Source organism: Nilaparvata lugens, chromosome 11 (assembly GCF_014356525.2).
Source record: "Nilaparvata lugens isolate BPH chromosome 11, ASM1435652v1, whole genome shotgun sequence".
Classification (NCBI taxonomy): domain Eukaryota; kingdom Metazoa; phylum Arthropoda; class Insecta; order Hemiptera; family Delphacidae; genus Nilaparvata; species Nilaparvata lugens.
This window is the reverse complement of record NC_052514.1, coordinates 28184121-28204936: the sequence shown is the minus strand read 5'-3', so window position 1 is coordinate 28204936 and position 20816 is coordinate 28184121. Positions and strand designations below refer to the sequence as shown.

Below are 20816 nucleotides of genomic sequence, written 5' to 3'. Positions count from 1 at the left end.
TGTGTGCATCCAGTGATCTGGTTTCTCAAGTGTGCTCAGAACTTTCTGTATCAAATTGTTTCAACTGTTTTAAATGAACTGTATCAAATTAATTCAAATTGTTTTCACTGTAGTTATGGACAATTCTAGTTTGTGCCAACTGCAACCATTATCTCATATTTTGCATATATTATGAACTCTGGCACCCTGCCATCCCAGCCAACAATTACAAATTTCGTGTGTCGGTCCACTCTGGATCCTGTCTATCCAATCTTATAAATGCGAAGACTTTGAGGGTATTCCAACATTTTACCATGAATTTATTATAGAAAAGCAGGTAGCCCGTGCTCCGCAAGAGTATATTTTGAAACTTCACACTCTGAAAACTGACATAAAAAAGAAATCTTGAAGAATTGTTGAAAATAGGCCCATAACCATCCTCGGTTAATTAAGTGCAAAATTAAAATTAAAGTTAAATAATTATGCAAAATTTCAAGTTAATCAGTTCAGTATATAAGATGTGATGATGCATCAAACATAATTTTCCTATACTTCCTACGTGTAAAAGCCAGTTTTTTCTTTCATTTTAAAGAACACTACTAAGAAACTCTCATTTATTGCACTTAAAAATTGATGATTACAAATATAAAAAAATCTGGTGTGGCGCACTCACACAATTTTCCTCGCCGTTATGAAAATTGATCACCTGACGGTAGTGTACACGCGCATCTCAAGTCTACTATTCAAAGATCTGCCAGCTGGTGACAGAACAATAACGCTGGAGACACACGAAGTCTGCTATCTCTTCATAGTGAATGATTTAATAGAATCAACAGTTGCCAACAGTTTGCATTATTGAATAAACACATTTTCTTGAACTTCGAACTTATTTTCAATTTTAGGTGGAAATGTCACTGAACATTAATTGTAGACAGTTTTATGCTCAATCTTCTCCACTTGGGATTTTTTGTTCAAATTGTATCTGAAGACTGATAATTGGGATTCCAAAATCACACTTTGCATTGATGGGGCTGAGCTCCTGAAATTTTTACAGATATGGGACTTGTGGCAGTTGATAGAGCTCATCAATGACTATTTTAGGTATAAATTTGATCAAAATCGTTGGAGCCGTTCTCGAGAAAATCGCGAAAAACCGTGTTTTTGACAACATTTTCGCCATTTTAGCCTCCATCTTGTATTGGATTTGTTCGAAATTGTTCGTGTCGGATCCTTATAGGGGGAGGACCTTAAGTTCCAAATTTCAAGTCATTCCGTTAATTGGGAGATGAGATATCGTGTACACACACACACACACACACACACCACACACACACACCACCACACACACACACACATACAGACCAATACCCAAAAACCACTTTTTTGGACTCAGGGGACCTTGAAACGTATAGAAACTTAGAAATTGGGGTACCTTAATTTTTTTCGGAAAGCAATACTTTCCTTACCTATGGTAATAGGGCAAGGAAAGTAAAAAGGAAGTTGATGATTACACATGACAATGATCATTCTCTCAAAACAGTTACAATTTCCAGAAACTTATGATTATGGAAATAAGTAAATGTCAATTTTAAAAATACCGTATATTCTATTGAAAAATGTCCTTTGTAATGCAGATTCACCCGTAGCCTACTAACAGTAATATCATCATACATTGTGGCCTACTCAAAGCATAAAATTCAACTGATCAAACTGTATTTTTTATTTAATGTTTTTTACAGTCCAACAGATACGACACACAAAAAATGAGTAATTGAAAATATTCTACAAAGAAATGAATTATTGAACATGAATGTTTATCAAATGAGTTGCCACTTGAGATTGTTCTTGACTTCTATACTTAATTATTTACAAACAAATGGATCGGAAATAATTTACAAAAATCAACAGCAAATCTGAGTCTCCTTGATTCACTCCCAGAAAACTCATGATTGTTTGAAAATTAAGAATCACTCGCAAGAATAACTAACACTTTTTTTAAAAAATAAATCGACACTGCAATTAGTTGTTTTGGATGACATATATACAGATAATTTTACAAGTGGATTATCGACACTTCAATAATTATTGTCCTTTCGAAGGAAAATTTTTTTAAACATCGAGCACATGATTGAGATAAGCGATGTAGCAGATAGCCAGCCGTAGTATCTCAATCTTGGATAGTTTCTTGTCAGGAGGTAGAGTGGGTAGAAGTTTTCTCAGTTCGCTGAACGCGACGTTGAATGCTTCGACACGCACACGTTCGCGCGTCGCGTGTGCCATCCGGTATTTTTGCGTCGCTCTGCGTCGTCGACGTCTTTCTTCGCGCGTCAGGGTGCCTCCTCCTTCTCTGGAAACAAATGAGAATTCCAATTATTGAGGATCGTCCTTGATATTGAACTCATGAGAGACTTGGAAGATAACTTCAGAATTTCTATTTAATATAGGTATAGAATAATAGGTATTATGTCAATAAACTCAATTTCCCGTAATAATTTTAACCGTCTATAAAAATTTAGTCGTATTTAAATGACTTCATTTAGCATTGGTTCCGTTGGATGATGTAATTAAGCCGATAGACATGAACGTCCGTCACTTTACTTATAGACGTTTGTTACATAATTTTATAGACGTTCTTTCAACTAGAGGACTTCATAAGAAGAAGGAAATGCATAACAATACATACATGGATTTTGATAGGCTACAATAACATATTCATGGATTCAATATACAGATTAGTCATGATGAGCTCTCATCATGATAACTGAAATAGATAGTATTGTAATGATGCCAAATTGCAAAAGCATTCTTTTCTTATTGAACTGAATTTACGAGGCTACTCGATAATGAGTTAAAGTATAGAAAATTAAAAAATCATCAGATTCTAGTCTAAAGATACTGATACATAATTTATATGTCAGAGCCCCACTTCCAATCTCATTGAATTCCTATATTGATTATGGCAAATTGAACAAAATTTCCCAAAGAATTATGTCAGCTATTTTGAATTTAACTAGACATTTTATAATTTTTTTTCTATCTACTCCTCGATCATACTACTAATAGTTTTCTTCAGTGCTTATCCGTTATTAGACAAATTTTCATATTATAACAGTAAAATGACTCGATTAAAAGCAGTTAACTTTAAAGTTTTTTGCAAAGTGCAAGTTGTCTTCTTCAGGAAGTAAACTGAAGAATAAGCTAAAGTTTAAAAGTTTTAATTAATTTGGTTGGTATGAAAACACAATCAAATCATGGGCCCATGGTGTGGGCCCAAATCATGGCATTGTAGAAATGAAAGTCTTGCTCAGTAAGAAAGAAAGCCCGAATAGACATATTGATAAGGCATAAATTCAATAATGAGAGTGAAATAAGTGTCTCACATTTACGGACTCCAAATTTAATGACAAGATATGAAGTACCTTGAAAATTGTTGTAAAATAGCTCTCAGTCCACTAACATTATTTAAAAATTGGTAAGCTGGTATATGTCGCTATAGTATATAATTTATTGTAGATAAATGATTCAAATTATCTTGATTTGTAGTACAGGCCTAAATAAGAAATTAATTATATAACTCTTAATAATCACAAGACTTTAGATCAAGAAATTGATACTAGCATGATTGGACTCCACTCTTATTTTCCACTCATGTTCGCTGTACATTTCAACTCTATTTACATTTTTCCAGCCAACCCATAAATTCTACATTACTCGTCTCTCTGGTTGTAGACCACCTACATAAAAGCATCCCTCACCAATATGTAAAGCCCGCAGAGTTGAGAGTGACATGAAAGTGGAAACTGCATCGTAAATATTTCCGTAAAAAGTGGGGCGGGCCAGCCCGATATCAGCAGTCGTGAGATCCCGATATGATTGACATGTGACCTGAAACCCACAACCCTCGTTTTCATCCTGATCACAGCAATCACCAAAGAGCTTCATGATTCACGGCTTGTGACACGACGCAGAAGAATGTTTGAAGAACATTGAAAAATTTTTAAGAGTCATACATCGATTTCAAAAATTCAATATACAAATATTGTACTTCAAATATTATTGTTAGTCGAGGTCTGTTGTTATGATATAATGACAGAAGCACGATTGAGACTGTACATGAGCTCTTTACTGATGTTCTGATAAACAGACTTGTTCTTGTTTTTCTTTCTCTAGGGCTATTTTTGAATATAAATAGAAATTTAAATCTGAGTACCTTTATAAATTATTTCGTCACGACATGCTTCGGATACCAATAATTTAAAAAGGGTACTCAGATTTATATTTTTATTTAGACTTGTTCTTATCTACTATTCTGATTAAATCGTTTTCAAGTTGAAAAGTCTCAAGCGGGGTTGAATAGAATCAATGCTTCTCATTGGATAAATGCTGGCAGTTTGGGTTGAACAAGATTAGAAATCAGCATTCACTCCGTTCAGAGTCAAAACAAGAAATTTTGAGTGGATAATGCCTTTTTTAGGGGGAGGAATTGTAAATTTCCATGGAGGTTGCTTGGAATATATTACAAAATCATTCAATCACTTAACCTTATTATAATATATTCAAATTGAACAAACAATGTGAGAAAAAATTAATGAGTAATGACAATATAAATTAAATAGAAAGTTTGTGGTATGGTTGGCAGTCAATTTTGATCGAATTAAAATTTATACTGTCTTCAGAAATGTTGTGGAACTTCTCTATGATGAGGTGAAGATAATAATATTTGTGTAATAACTTTTTCACCTCATCACTTTTGATAGAATTCAGTGTGAAAAGCCATGGCTGTAATGTGAAAAACGACGCTTTTCTTGTCGACTTGTTGTCGCGCTGTGTGGCGGGTTGCCTAACCTCAGCCGGTGCCGGGAAGTGAATGTCATAAAAATTATCTAATAAAACCGGAATTTATTGCAAATTTGAGTTATTATATAATAAAATAAGGTACATTGTAATAACATAATAAATCATGGCAATTATTATCTCCGAGTGGTAACTGTTATTAATTTACCCTTGAATTCATGGGTAGAATTAAATGGTAATTTCTAAGCTGGAATTATGAAGGTTCATTGTTTGTCCTTTTTCTATTGACACTTTCAAACAAGAATGAAAGTATCATAGTTTTTTCTATATGTTTTTCATAGTTTATGATAGTTTTATAGTTTTCATAGTTTATCATAGTTTTTTCATGTTTTTCATAGTTTATCATATGTTTTTCTATGTTGTGTTTTTCTATGTTTTTTCTATGTTTCTACTCAAGGCTGCTCGGAAAATCATGCAGTCATTGGATAATATCTATATAGATATTAGACTATTGGACATTATCTATATATGTAGTTACTCTATGCTAAAACGTTATGTAACTCACCGTTTTTTGTGTATATGAGGCTCCCTATCTGGTCTTGAAGAATCTACGTTGGAAAACATCTCAATGAGGTCCATTTCTAGAGCCTCAGCGGCTGGTCAATTATTACTTCTTCATGCATCTGCAATGGAATTATTTTTATAATAATAATAATAAATCATTTTATTTGTACACGGTATAACCATACAAATGAGTTGAGTATAAGAAATTCTAACAATGACTAAATTAAACAACATGAAAAAATGTTTTGCAGCAGATCAAACTAATAACAAGATCAAATTATAAATCTGTATACAACCACGCACAATGGAAGTACCTACATTACAATCAATAAACAGTATTACTATGAATTGCTAACATTCAACAAGCTCAAATTAGAAGGTACAAGGTAATTCCTAATCAATAATATAAATAGATTCAACATATTCAAACAACTCAGTAACTTAAATACATTCATCAAGATCAGCAAATCCAGTAAATTTAATACATTCAACAAATCCACTTAACTCAAAAAACTTAACAATTTTAGTTAACTTATCTAATTCAATTAGTTTACAGACTTCACTTTCAATAAAAAGAACCTACTCAATTAACAAAAACCATTTTAAAATATTTCCATCGAAAAGAATCGTTATTGGTTATGTAGCCCTTACGATTTCAGAGACCATAGTATCCCTCCTAGCCAGTGCCTTAGTAGTATATTGATAAACATGTTCAATTTTCTCAACATTAAAATTAGATAATAAAACCATTATTTTATCAACGTTTTGAACTATGTTATGAACATGAGGCGCAATGTATTGAATCCTGAGGTCTTCATAAGAGGGACAAACAAGAAGAAAATGCAGAATTGTTTCTAAGTGTGACTCACAAGCGGGGCATATTCTCTGTGGCTCAACTTGATACCTGTTACCATTAACTTGAATGAATGTACTTTTTGCCGATAATCTCAACTGTGTTACGCATCTAATCATTCGAATTGGCAGCTGAAAAGTAAGCTGTTCTCCCAGTACCGAATCAGGATTGAACATTCCATACAAAGGAGACATCTGAGAATTGTCAGACCTACATCTATCCTCCTCTATCATCCTCCCCGAATACGCTTCCAGTATTCTATTTCTGTTGTTAAGCAGATCCACTGCATCAATTCCATATTCCGTCCATAAATCCCGAAACTGAACAGTTTCCAACTCCCTCTTCATATAAGACATCCAATTACTTTCGAAGTTTGTTTTTAATAGAATTCGATAACACACATGAGGGTACCTAGACTCTGCCATGTTTACAACTTTGATCAACCATGACAGGCATCTTTTAAAGACATGAAACTTGAGTTTCGGCCTACCAGTCTCCAATCTGACACTCCAACTCGGTGTCGACCGGATCAGCAGCAGTAGACGTTTCAAGAAGAATAACTGTGCTTTCTCTATTGCTTCTTCATAACCCAAACCCCAAACCTCTGAACCATATAGGCAGGATGGGATGACAACGGTATCAAACAACTTCATCTTTTCTATCCATTTCTCTGATCTGACTCTAGACAAAACATTAATCGCCACTGTTGATTCCGCTTTAGCCCTACTTATTGATCGTCTTAACATCTCTGTATATCTTCCTGAAGATTGAAATATAACTCCTAAATAATTATACTGGCTACACATTTCTATTTTCTCCTCCCCGAGCTTGAAACTGGATTTATGGCATTTGCTTAATCGACCTCTATGGAAAGTCAGTATTTTGGTTTTGTTAGCATTCACCTTGAGACCTACTCCTGCACTGTATTGGTCCAAACATTTCAATTTATTTCGCACGTCTGAAATGCTATCAGCCAGAATGACTATGTCATCGGCGTATTGCAGCATTAACACATCATTGTCGCCGTCAAGATTCAGGCCATGCAATCCTCTCTCTCTAAAAAACGACTCTATACCTGATGTGTAGAGGGCGAAGAGGAGGGGACTGGCAGGGTCTCCCTGCAACACGCCTTTAGTCATTGCTATTGGCTCAGAATAAACCCCTTTGGACCTATTTTCAACTACTAAAGTCAAGTTACAATACAGGTTTTGAAAGATGTTAATAATTCTCCTACTTATGCCAAGTGCTCTCAATTTCTGCCAAAGGCGATCATGAGGGACGGAGTCGAATGCCGATTCATAATCAATGAAAATTGCGTATACTTTCCTTTTTTTAAATTGCATATAATATTTAACTATTGTATCCAGTACAAAAATATTGTCAACGCATGAACGACCTTTACGGAATCCCGACTGACTCTCCTCCATCATTCCGCACTCATCCGCCCACAGTGCCAATCTGTCCGTTATTATGCCAGTGAAAAGTTTGATTTTATAAATAATAAATTAATTTCCTTTCAACCCTTCAAACATGGAAAATTTTACTACTGTAGACTAATATCGGGAATTCTACAACTAGTTTGAATTGATTATCTGTGTAATTAATATTTCCACACAATTTGACAACGTTGATATTTCGTTGGGTGGAGGGTCAAGTCACAACTTGTCCAATTCACACTATGAATCAGTCAGTCAAAATTTCAATACACATTTTAAAGATTCAAATACCCGTGCAAACATTAATTGGAGATCTTCAATTCCTTGATTCTGTAGAGGAGTGAGTAATCGTTAACCAACAGCTAATGTCATCAACTGGCCAGATTTGGAACTGAGCAGCCTTCTCAATTTATAGACCAATCAGGAGAGAGTAGGTGGGGCTTGGAGCTCGTAGGTTTGTCAATGCTCAATACAGGATGAAAGTAGCCCTACAGCTGCTGCTATCCATCGTCAATTTGGGAAATGAAAACGTTTTGGAATTTGAATTGTTATCTGAGCGGAAGTCAGTAGGCGGGGTTTAATTGAAGGTAAGTTAATATTATAGTCCATATTAAGTCCGTTTTCATTTTTTCTGTGACTTCCATCGTTTTTCCATCTCTCAATCTCAGGTCCATCAATCGCATACTCTATGTAGGAGGTTGATAAAGAAACTCCTGTCTGAAAATTCCACTCAAAATCAACAATATAAAGAATTCAGCCCGATTTCTCACTCAACAACTTACCTTCCTCTTTTTTATACTACTCTCTCTCTCTCTCTCTCTCTCTCTCTCTCTCTCTCTCTCTCTTCTCTCTCTCTCTCTCGCTCTCTCTCTCTCTCTCTCTCCTCTCTCTCTCTCTCTCTCTCTCTCTCTCTCTCTCTCTCTCTCTCTCTCTCTCTCTCTCTCTCTCTCTCTCTCTCTCTCTCTCTCTCTCTCTCTCTCTCTCTCTCTCTCTCTCTCTCTCTCTCTCTATGTCTCTAAGGGCCGTTTGCACAGTATCAGTTTAAACTAAATTTCATTTTGAACTGGATTAAATCCAAATCGAGTCTCTTTCGTTATGTGGTTCATTCTTAATTTAATCCACCAGCTGATTGAATTCAGTTTAAGCTTTGACTGTGAAACGGCCCTAATCAGATAAAAATGCCTACCGTATGTGGTGTACCAATATATGGTAATCATTTTGTTAACATTTAGGTAATGACAGAGATATCTTGTACTTTTTCCTTTCTTATTCTTTATATTTTTGAGAAGACTCTTCCATCTGTAATTGAATACAGTAGTAGATTGAATGTTCTTTAGTTCGTTTTAATGACTGTATTCATGAAAATAGTATACACTATGATTGCCTTGTTAAGCCCCGCACACACACATCGATTTTTGTTCGTACGATATTTTACCGTCCTTATGAATTCTATTAGATTAAACAGATGTTTCAAACAGATGATGTTTGTCAAATTCTGTTTAATCTGATAGAATTCATAAGGACGGCAAAATATCGTACGAACAAAAAATCGATGTGTGTGTGCGGGGCTTTAAACTTGGGAAACTTACTAATAATAAATTTTCTTCAACATTCTCCATTCCTCATTCAATTCAATTTTATATTTCATTATGAAATTACTTTGATCAAGAAAATCCAACTGTTGAATAGAAGTATAGTATCTAAATCAGTGACTTACCTCTTGAAAAAACGAAAAAAATTGTTTTCATGAATTATGATAAAGATTGTTTAAGTGATCTTCAACTAAATAAAATCAGAAATACGACAACTCCTTCCTCATTCTTGTCGTTATGTTTTTATTTAATTGAGACCCCGTCTTCTTGGAAAATTCTTCATAAATGAACAACAATGATGTCCAAAGAATTTGGTGTTTGGAGAATTTGAAGGATATTTCTCCCATGCTAGAGCTCTTGAGTAGATCAATCCGGAAAGGACTGTTTTGTTGATATTCCTGCAATAAGAAGTGGGTACTCATATCCCATATACTTCTTTATGCAATTCGTGGGCATATCTCTATAAATATTTTATTCCCACCTAGATTTCATAGCCAATCTGTCAATATTTGATAACAGTTTTTGAGCACACACAACAAGGTTGGAGTCGGAATGAGGCGATTCCAATGCTGAGCTGCAAAACCTATTAATATCGAATTTCCACCCCCGGACAGAAGGTCCCCGGTTCGTATCCCTGCGGACTTCGCGGCCGTCCTTTGGGAGCGATCGGAGGGAAAAGTTTCCCGCCCTTACTTACATGCTTTTCTGCTACTTTGTGTCACCCTCGATAGCTTCAACATATATCACACACAAACGCATACTCACGCACACACGTTGGGAACTCTAGCAATCGTGAAATTGTCATCGTCAATCCCATTTAGACGCCCCTCCATCAAGGAATCCGTAACCAAAAAGATGCTGCCTCTTATTTGTGCTCAACCCTGATGATTGCTCATTCCATCAACTAATCAAATTACTATCATCATCCGATTTCGGTGAAGGAATAATTGAAATTGAGCCTGGTGTGAACTACAAGCATTTACTATTCAGACTAACGTGATTGATGGGACTATATGGAGATCAGGATCCTCTCATGTAACATCCTCTTTCTCCTTGAAATAATTCTGTATCAACATAAATAATATCAATAGTACTCTTGCTCTAAATTCCATTGCTACTGTATCACACAGTACTTCAGGCCTACTTTCTAAAAGAGCTACCTCAATTCAGTAGTCCAAAAATATATAATTCCTTGCCAATTGAGCTGAAAATTAAGAAAATAATGACATATTCGAATTCAAACTCAGAGGCTGGCTTGTTACTGGACTATTCTATTCAGTGAGTTTTCAAATTCGACAGTAAAATAATTTGATGTGAGAATATGTTTTTGTGATATGATAAAATTGATTTATTCATCTATATATTCTTCAAGTCCGTTCATACAGTAATGTTCTTGGTGAATATGCTAGTTATCATTATAAATCTTGGGAAAGGAGATGTTGCAAGCTAGGCTTATTTTATCTTTTAATTTTGTAATTCCACTTCAAATAACTGGATATAATCCATTGGAACATTATGTTTGACGACAAAATCCGATGAAGCTACCGAATCATGCAAATATGATTGATATGATAAACCATATGTTTTCGTTGTCATTGATTCATTCATAAAAATCAAATGTTGTTGATCCGTTACTAGTAGAAAGTCATGTTCAATTTTATTTGATTAAAGCTCTACAAATGAAGAGTTTACTTATTTCAATTTAATCAAATAAAATGCCGACAAAGAAAAAGACAAAAACGATTGAAAACCGTAACTACGAAGAAGATAAGATGGAATCACATATTGACAAGTTTCTCAAGCCAAAGGAATTATCTATCGACCCAGATTCGCCTACGGCAGAGAGAGAGAGTGGAAACATTGGAAAAAGACGTTCGAAAATTTCTTAGAAGGAACGACAACCAAAGACAAAATGAAAATATTGGTAAACTTCTTATCACCTGCTTTATACGAAATTGTGGAAAGCTATACTTCATATGAAGAAACTATATCCATGTTGGAAGATATGTTCGTTAAACCAAAGAACGAAATTTATGCACGATACTGCCTTGCTAATGCAAAACAACAAATAGGTGAGTCCATTGATCACTACTATTCTGAACTAAAAAGATTAAGCTTATCATGTAACTTCACTAGAGTGTCAGCCGAAGAAAACAAAAACGAGCATATTAGAGATGCTCTTGTTTCAGGGTTATGTTCTATTGAAATTAAAGAGAAACTTTTTCAACAAGGAGATTTGAGTCTACAAGAAACCGTTTCCCAAGCACGTGTTCTTGAATCCGCAAAAACATATGCCGACTCCTTTAAAAGTACTTGTTATACAAACTCTGTTGAAGAAAATAAAAACATAAGCTTGAGTGAATCTTTCTCAGATGTTAATGCTGTAACCCAAAATCGACAGGCAATTGTAGAGAAATCCGTTCAATGCCAACGTTGCGGATATAAAAAACACTCAAATTCTCAAGAATGTCCTGCAATAGGAAAGACTTGTCATAAATGTTCCCGAATTGGACACTTCCCATGTGTGTAAAAGTAAAACGCTCAAAGAAAAACTAACTACGTCAACTATTACTGCAGCTGGTATAGCCAGTAATCTTTCTAAAGCTACAATTATTGTTTCGGTGAATGGAATAAATACACCAGCTCTTATTGATACCGGAAGTGTTGCCAGTTTTATTGATGAAAAATTTGCAAAAACAAATAAATTTAAAACTGCATCAGATTCTTGTTTTATAAGATTTGCATCTGTTCAACATAACACCGCTACAAAAGCATGTGTTTATAGCAATATTGTGTACAAAGGAAATGAATACAACAATATTAAACTCTTGGTATTAAAAGAATGCTGTTGCAATGTGATACTTGGTCACGATTTTTTGATGAATCACTCTACAATAAGTTTAGCATTCAATGGTAATAAACAGCCTCTTGTAATAGATAATAATTCTACAACCACACCACCCTTGAAAGATTGCCTCTTGGTGGAGGCCATGATAAAACCATGTTCCCTTTTCAATGACTTGACTCCCGATTGCCACCCAATAACTACCCGATCCAGAAGACACCCACAAGATGACTATGAATTCATGAAGAATGAGGTCAATCGCCTCCTTACAGAAGGAATAATTGAGGAAAGCCAGTCCAGTTGGCGTGCCCAGCCTTTCATTGTAACCAATGGACAGAAGAAACGAATGGTCATAGACTATTCACAGACTATTAATAAATTCACAAATTTAGACGCATACCCTCTCCCATTGATCGAAGATCTTGTAAACACAATTGCCAAGTACAACATTTTTAGTACTGTAGATTTCAAGTCAGCTTACCATCAAATACCGATTCTTGAGAATGAACGACATTACACTGCCTTTGAAGTAGGCCGAAAACTTTATCAGTTCAAACGAATACCATTCGGAGTAACCAATGGAGTAGCTGCCTTCCAACGTACAATAAACGGACTTATAGAAAGAGAGAATTTGAACGACTGCTTTGCCTATTTGGATGATGTTGTCATTTGCGGTTCAGATCAAGAAGAACATGACAGAAATCTTAAGAAATTTCAACAAGTAATTGAATTGTATGGCTTGACTATAAATGAAGAAAAATGTAAATTTTCAAAAAAATCATTGAAGTTCCTTGGGTATGAGATAAAACATGGAGAAATTAAACCTGACCCAGAACGCCTTGCACCACTCATGAACTTTCCACCCCCAAGAAATGCTAAAGAAATGAAACGACTCATGGGATTACTGGCTCATTACTCCCGATGGATTAAAAACTTTTCTCAAAAGATTCACCCCCTTGTCCACATACAGAAATTCCCTCTATCTCAAGATCAGATGGAAACTTTGGAATTGTTGAAAAATGAAATTGCTTCCGCGGTACTGCTCTTTGTTGATGAAAATGTACCATTCATAATTGAGACAGATGCATCAGATTTTGCAATTGGTGCAACATTAACACAAAATTCTCGACCAGTAGCCTTTTTCTCACGAACTTTGTCCCAAAGTGAAACCAGGCATTCAGCTGTTGAGAAAGAAGCCTATGCCATTGTGGAGTCTATAAGAAAATGGAGACACTATTTACTACGAAAACAATTCACTTTGATCACTGACCAAAAATCAGTCACATTCATGTTTGGCACTCAACACAATAGAAAAATAAAAAATGAAAAGATACAAAGGTGGCGCCTAGAATTATCTGAATACAAATTCAACATAGTCTACAGACCTGGAAAAGAAAATGCACCAGCTGATGCACTCTCTCGTATATGTATTACAGCTGGTTGTTCAACATTGAACTCAGCTTTGGCAAAATACCATGATGAACTTTGTCACCCTGGTGTAACTCGTTTCTACCACTGGCTCAGAATGAAAAATCTCCCCTATACTGTAGATGATGTAAGGAAAATTTGCTCCAATTGTGCAATTTGCTCTGAAATAAAACCACAGTATATGAAGACAAAAGGAAATCTCATAAAGGCAACAAAACCTTTTGAACGAATTAATATGGACTTCAAAGGACCCGTACAATCAAAAACAAGAAATAAATACCTACTGGTGATGGTTGATGAGTACTCAAGATTCCCTTTTGTATTTCCTTGTCCAGACATGACTGCGAGAACAGTCATAAATTGCCTGGTCTCATTAATATCAATGTTTGGCCTTCCAAGCTATATTCACACAGACAGAGGAACATCCTTCATGTCAACTGAGTTGAAGAGCTTTCTTGGCTCAAAAGGGATAGCAACTAGTAGATCAACGCCTTACAATCCGAGAGGGAATGGTCAAGTAGAGCGATATAATGGAATTATATGGAAAGCAATAACACTAGCTCTAAGATCACGAGGACTTGATTCAAATCGATGGGAGGAAGTGTTGCCTGATGCACTTCACTCTATTCGATCTCTTTTGTGTACTACAACAAATTGCACCCCTCATGAACGAATGTTCCTACACATGAGATCCTCAACAAATGGACAGTCACTACCATCTTGGCTAATGAGCCCAGGACCAGTTTGGCTGAAGAAAATGAACCGAAATTCAAAGCAAGATTCATCAGTAGAAGAAGTTGAATTGATTGAGGCAAACCCAGAGTATGCTCACATTCGTCGCCCTGATGGACAAGAGTCCACTGTGTCGCTCCGTCATCTTGCCCCTAAGATAACACGAAAATCTAGCCGGGTAGAATGATATGATAAACCATATGTTTTCGTTGTCATTGATTCATTCATAAAAATCAAATGTTGTTGATCCGTTACTAGTAGAAAGTCATGTTCAATTTTATTTGATTAAAGCTCTACAAATGAAGAGTTTACTTATTTCAATGATCAACAACCAATGCAATCGAAATGATTTTGTCACGATGAATCAATTTGTCTAATCTGGGAAATGTGTGCTCGAATGCACCAAAAATCAATGATAAATCCATGAGATGGAGTCTAAGGTGGCGGTGATTCTATTAATCAATATTGAACGAGTTGAAAATACATGGACCGATGCATATCCTCCAACAATAAATTGACACTATTATAATTATAGTGAATACTTTGCAAACTTCTGATTCGATTTTCTGTAACACCATTTTTCTCGGAGTTTCTGAAGAATTATTTTAGTGGTATGTGATCAAGGTTTTTGGAAAGATTCTATCTAATAACTTTGAAATGTGATATTTATTATAGGCTAATTCATAATAACTGTGCTTCATTGTTGATAAAATGTAAGGGTGGGCACACACCAGTTAGTAAAGACAAGACTAGTCACGATTAGTCACAATACTTCACATAGTTGCTTATGAAGCAACACACACCGATTAGTCATTGCAATTAGTGACTAAACGTATTGTGACTGAACGTATCTTGTCTTGTCTTGACTAACTGGTGTGTGCCTGGCCTAATAGTTCTTCCTGATAGAAGAAACTTGATGAAACTCACTACCTCATCATGAAAAAGTTTTCATTCATCAAGGCAAGTTCATTAAATATGTAATTGATAATAAACATGGATATTCCAATATTATCAGGTGGATTAGTTTCTTTCGAGAGGTCTTATATTATTATGTCTTGACTCCTGTGCAATCCTGATGTGATCGAAGTGATAATATTTTGTGGTTCTAGCTGCCACTAAAGAGAAAACTGGGGGTGAATATTGGAATTATTGATTACATAAGCCTTTATTCTATTCGTTTTCTTCCTTATTTCAATGGAAAATATCAGGTTACAATCAGTATCAGAGTGAATTATAAATTGTTCTTGTCAAACTTTATTGAAAAAATAAGTTAAAGACTATCAGGTAAGGATTTACGTTTTTTGTGGAAAGTATTTTTCTGCTACCGGAGCTTGATCCAGAGCTAGACTATTCAAGACTATCATACTCAATATTGATAGTATTAGTTTGTATTCATCACTCTCAATATCTCGTAAAATGAGATTGTGGAACGGTAAACAACTTGGAGGATTTGCAGCTCACCCAACTCACATTATTCTCCAAGATATCCAGCCAGCCAGATTCAGAGTGAGTTTTTATATTTTGGATTCAATTGATTCAAAGTAATAAATCTTCAAATAATGGAACTTGCTCTTTCGCATTTACTCGAGAATGAGGTTAAATAAAGTGTATTTTGAGTCAATTACAAGGAGCAACCCTTTTCAGATTATTACATTCTTTTGAAGGCCAGCTTGAGTTATTCATCACATGATAATATACTGTAGGTGCGATCAATGTATCTAGAATACTACTTTCCTTGTTTAATCTACTTTTTCAATTCTACTTGCTGAGTATATGATGTAATAGGTTAGTCTTTCCGATGAAATTAGTCTTCTTCTGATGGTATCTAGAGAATTATCAATCGAATAATTTAATTATTATTCAAGACTAGCAGGTAACCCGTGCTTCGCAAGGGTCCAATTGGAGACTTGACTTACTCAAATCTTGAAAAATTTAAAATAGGCCTATAACTATCCTTGGTAAATTGAAAATCTATATGCAAATTTTAAGGTTAATCAGTCCAGAAGTTCAGACGTGACGATGCGTCATTCGTGAATTTCTAATCCTGTACGTGTATGAGCTAATTCTTCCCTTTATTATATTAATAAATTATATAAATCCATAAAATACATCTGCTATTATTTGGATTATTATGAATGATCAAAAGCTGATATCGAGCATAATCAAGAAGAGGCATGGACTAAATCTATTTGTGTTGAGGTGAAAAAAATGTTCAACCTCTTGACGAATACCTAATGAATTCTGATTAATCATGAAGAGGTGAGGTGAGGGTTTTGAAAAATTGCAAGTCAGATTGCCTCTATAAATTATATTGACAACTTGATCTTTGCATTGTGTATTAGAGAGCTCTGCTTAGATGAATTTTATTCTGTTTCTTAGTTGAAGAGAAATATCAATCTTGAAGTATAGAGCCAGAGTTTACAGGAACTATTTGATTGGTCTTGAATATACTGTTAAGTATGAAGAGTATAATGATTGATTTTCCCTATTCGTCTGTGGAGTATCGTGGGTATAATGGGGGAAATCGATTTCAAAATGTCTATCTTCCAAAATTGTGATGAAAATGATACCAAAATTCTCAAGTATCTAAGATGTCAAAGATATTACAAACAAAATAATTACTTTAAAAATGGAATGAAATACTGAAAAAAACAGTTTGGAAAGTTCTGAAAGGGAAAACAATATCAAAATTGTTGGATATCTAAAGGGATCGATCACTAAAAAAATGGACTTGGGAAAAGGAAAGAAGTGGAAAGAAATGTAGATAGATTAGAAAATCTATTTCAGAGTATTGCTGAGGAAAGTAACGCACTTACCTAGGACTGACCGAGCCGCAGGCTATAGACTGACTGGAGATGTGAACGGAACAAATCTGGCAGCAAAGGGATGTCAACCCCCAGCATCACTATCTGCCACCCCATCTCACTGTACCAGCAGCTCAGCCAATCAGGTGACAGGGGGGCGTGGCTACATCTCAGCCCAGCAGCCTCCAATCAATAGGTTCGCCATTACAAACTCTGCTGCAAAAAAACATTGGTATTTGTGATAATGAAGACTTTTGGGTTGAAACTATTCAAGTTAAGTATTGTAGTTTGAAGAACATATTGAACATCACTTTGGAAAATAAATACAATTTTCATGGATCTGATATAGCCCTATTGGGACTATACTTAGAAAGTAGGAAAACTTGAAGGAATTGGAATTAGTGTTGAATATTTTCATAATGGATTCAAATAGAATAATTTATTGAGGAAACACTGAATTATTCTATAATGGATAGAAGACAAATGATTGAAAATAAAAGATGAAAAACTGAAAAATAATCGTTGCAGAGATACTGTACTGGTGAATAAATACATCTGTTAATCTTGATTAGAATTTGTTTAGAATCATGTGAAGACGTAAATATTAGTCTACCAAGAAGAGTAGAAGAGGATCTCCATTGTCTTCGAAGGTAATTCATTTCCACAAGAAGCCAATCTTGAATCTACTAGTGAATATACTCATCGGAATATATTCAAAACATGGGAATGTCAAAAAAATGATAAATATTGGAATGATATGGAATGATGAATATTGTAATGTTCATTCACTGTATTTCGTTCCTTATTTGATATTCATTCTCTAATTCCCATCAAATGATAATATTAAAGATAGTTGAATAAAACTCACAAAATTGATCGATTCATTTCAAATACAGACCTAGATTGTCTCAAAAAACGAATCTGTAGAAAGGAAAATAGCCTGATTAAAGTTCAAAGTGGCGGTTGCTCTTAAATTTTAACCGTGATTAATTTCACGAGAACCAATTAGAGAATGCGTTTTTGAAAATACGGCTCCTCTGATTTGTTCTCGTGAATTAGTCACGGTTAAAATTTAACGGCTGCTGTGCGTGCAACCGGGCCAAAGAGTTGTAGAACTGAAATAATATATCGAAAGAATAAGCGGAGGTTTCTCACTACGGTTCACTTTATTGATTTATCATTAGGCGGAATATAATCAATCATCATCCTAATCTGCTTAGAAAAATATTGTTATTTATTCATCTGCATCAATCTTTGTTCAGGGATCATAATTTAATTGAAAACTCGCTCATCTAAAAATCCAACATCAAGAACTCTCCTGAACAGTGAAAACTGTGAAAAAGAAAAGAATGACTAATCAATATTTCAAAGTTTGTGAGTGAAAAATAAATTTCTCGAGCGTTTTCCGTGATTGTGGTTGTATGAAGATGTCAAATGTGGTGAACATTTATTACCTCGCATGCTGAATGAGCACATGCAGAGCTCCAAAAGTACGCTTCTCCATTCAAATGTTTGTTTCACCAACTTTTCTTCTTTATCGCTCCCTTTTCTAATCTAATTCCTCTTTCTACTGTCATTATATCTCTCTTTTTCTCGAGTTATCATTTTCAACTTTCTCCACCTCTTCTTCTTTTTCTTTCTCTTCCTATTTCTTCCCCTTCTTCAGATATATTTTTCTTTCTACTTTTTTCCAAGATACTTTTTCTCTTACTCTTTTCTTCCTTTTCGAGATTTTGAAATTTCTGTTTACTTTCCACCACCTCTTCCTCATTATCTTTCTCTCCCTTTTCCATATATCTTCTGTCTCTTCCAATACCTCTTCCTCTTCGTCTATCTTATCCTTCAGCCTACTCCTTCATCCTCTAATAGCTTACTCTATTACCTAGATGTTCTTCTTACTATTGTTCTCATTTATCCACTTCTCATTTTTCTCCATCTTCTTCTTCTGAAAATTGTTTCTTCACAATTCGCCTTCCTCCTCCTTCGTCCTCTAATAGCATACTCCATCATCTAGATGTTCTTCTAACTATTGTTCTCATTTATCTTCTTCTCATTTTTCTCCATCTTCTTCTGAAAACTGTTTCTTCACAAGTCGCCTTCCTTCTCCCCTTCCTCTTCCACTCCTTCTTCCCCAGATATATTCCTTCTATTCCTTGGAAAGCGACTTTCTTATTTCCTTTTTCATGGTGTATACCATTCTTCGAGTAAAGCGTCTCTCTCATTACCCTACGTTTCTCGTTGTTCTGTCTCATTTTAGACTTCAGGTTTGTGTGTACTATGCGTGTACTGACTGACTTTGTAGCCCTTCTCATCGGGCAAGTCAGTTCCTGGCTCCCAGATAACTTACGCACAGCAGAGGGTCTTTAGTTTTCCGTCCTGTTGTTACCCTTCAAAATCTTTTACCATTGATTTTCCACTAATGTTTCAATTTCACTGTACGACCAACTAGGCCTCCTATCCGGTGATATGTCTCAATCAATAAATAACCAATAGTAGACCACCAATAGGAATACTCAGTATTAGGTATATGCAATAGGTAGCCTATGAAATGTTCAATGACTATAAATGTTTATTTAATGATGAAATAATAATGGAATCTATACAGAGATACTTTGAGTTGGCAGTTGAACAATTATTTGGGAGGAAATCCAATTACATTTGCGGAGTGCATGTTGGCATCCATCTATGCTGATGCCTGAAAAGTGTACCTATTTGAAAAGATACTGAATCATACTACTTATAGGTATTTCAGAATAGGTATTTTGTCGCTTGTTCTTTATCAATAATTCTGATAGCTGAAATCTTTACTCTTCTATGATTTGTCTTTATTCTTATAAAAATAGAATACTCAATTGTATTTGGAACTCGCTCCTCACTCACAGGCATTTGCCCATATGAGGAGCCTTCTTCACATTCAATAATGTATATATATATATATAATATATATATATATATATATACTTTCCACTACCTCTTGCTCATTATCTGTCCGTATTACATTGTATTACATTACATTATCAGTATTATATTGTATTTTGTAAAAGAAGAAGAAATAAATCAATTTCAATTCCAATTTAACCGTCGTAAAATCATGAAATTCAACTGGGGTGAATTCAATGCAACGACATTCAATGAATGAAGAATCAAGAATGTAACGATACCGCGATTGAGATAGGAATGAACTTATCTCCCTAAAAATACCCCTGTTCTATAGAACCACTCCAGTTTTCTAAAACTTCTCCAATAATTTACTTGGAATAAATGAATCATATAGCATGAGCCACCGAGTGAAACTCTGGAATTATAGTCATTTTCTTCCAGAATAATTTATTCGTCCATTCACTCAATAAGATTGACAAAAATCAGTCCAAATTGTTTATTCTTGTCTCCTTTCATGAAAAATTATTCACTCAGTTCTCATCAATATTATTTATTATCCAAATGAGGATTTCCTCTTTGCATAGCATCCGTATTCACATCGCATTATGAGTTGTTCAGTATTTCAAGAGAAACTACGGTACTCGTTCATCATCTTTATAGAAGACTCGTCCTGTAATATACAAAACTCCATTGACAATAAATTTGTCAGTGGTAATTTGGATGTAGAATTATTATATTGACGAAATCGACTTTTTCTCTTACAGATGCAGTATTCGTATTAATTTGTACAATTTTCGAAAATGAAACTATGCTCCACTCGTAACTACGACTCTATTACGTACGTCTATATGAACGTACATTACGACTCGTTCTATAGTCTGTGTAGACTGTGCAGACAATCTGTGACTC

At 34.9% G+C, this 20816-nt stretch overlaps 1 protein-coding gene across 1 annotated transcript; it reads right to left on the bottom strand.

Moving 5' to 3' along the window:
• Positions 1 to 1684: 1684 nt before the first annotated feature.
• Positions 1685 to 17194, bottom strand: LOC111056382 (helix-loop-helix protein 1-like). The gene is made up of 3 exons (XM_022343745.2): positions 17040 to 17194; positions 5339 to 5456; positions 1685 to 2326 (listed from the first exon to the last, which is right to left on the bottom strand). Exons 2-3 carry the CDS (start codon positions 5410 to 5412, stop codon positions 2089 to 2091), a joined length of 312 nt encoding a protein of 103 aa, XP_022199437.1. The 5' UTR covers positions 5413 to 5456; positions 17040 to 17194; the 3' UTR covers positions 1685 to 2088.
• Positions 17195 to 20816: the final 3622 nt, after the last annotated feature.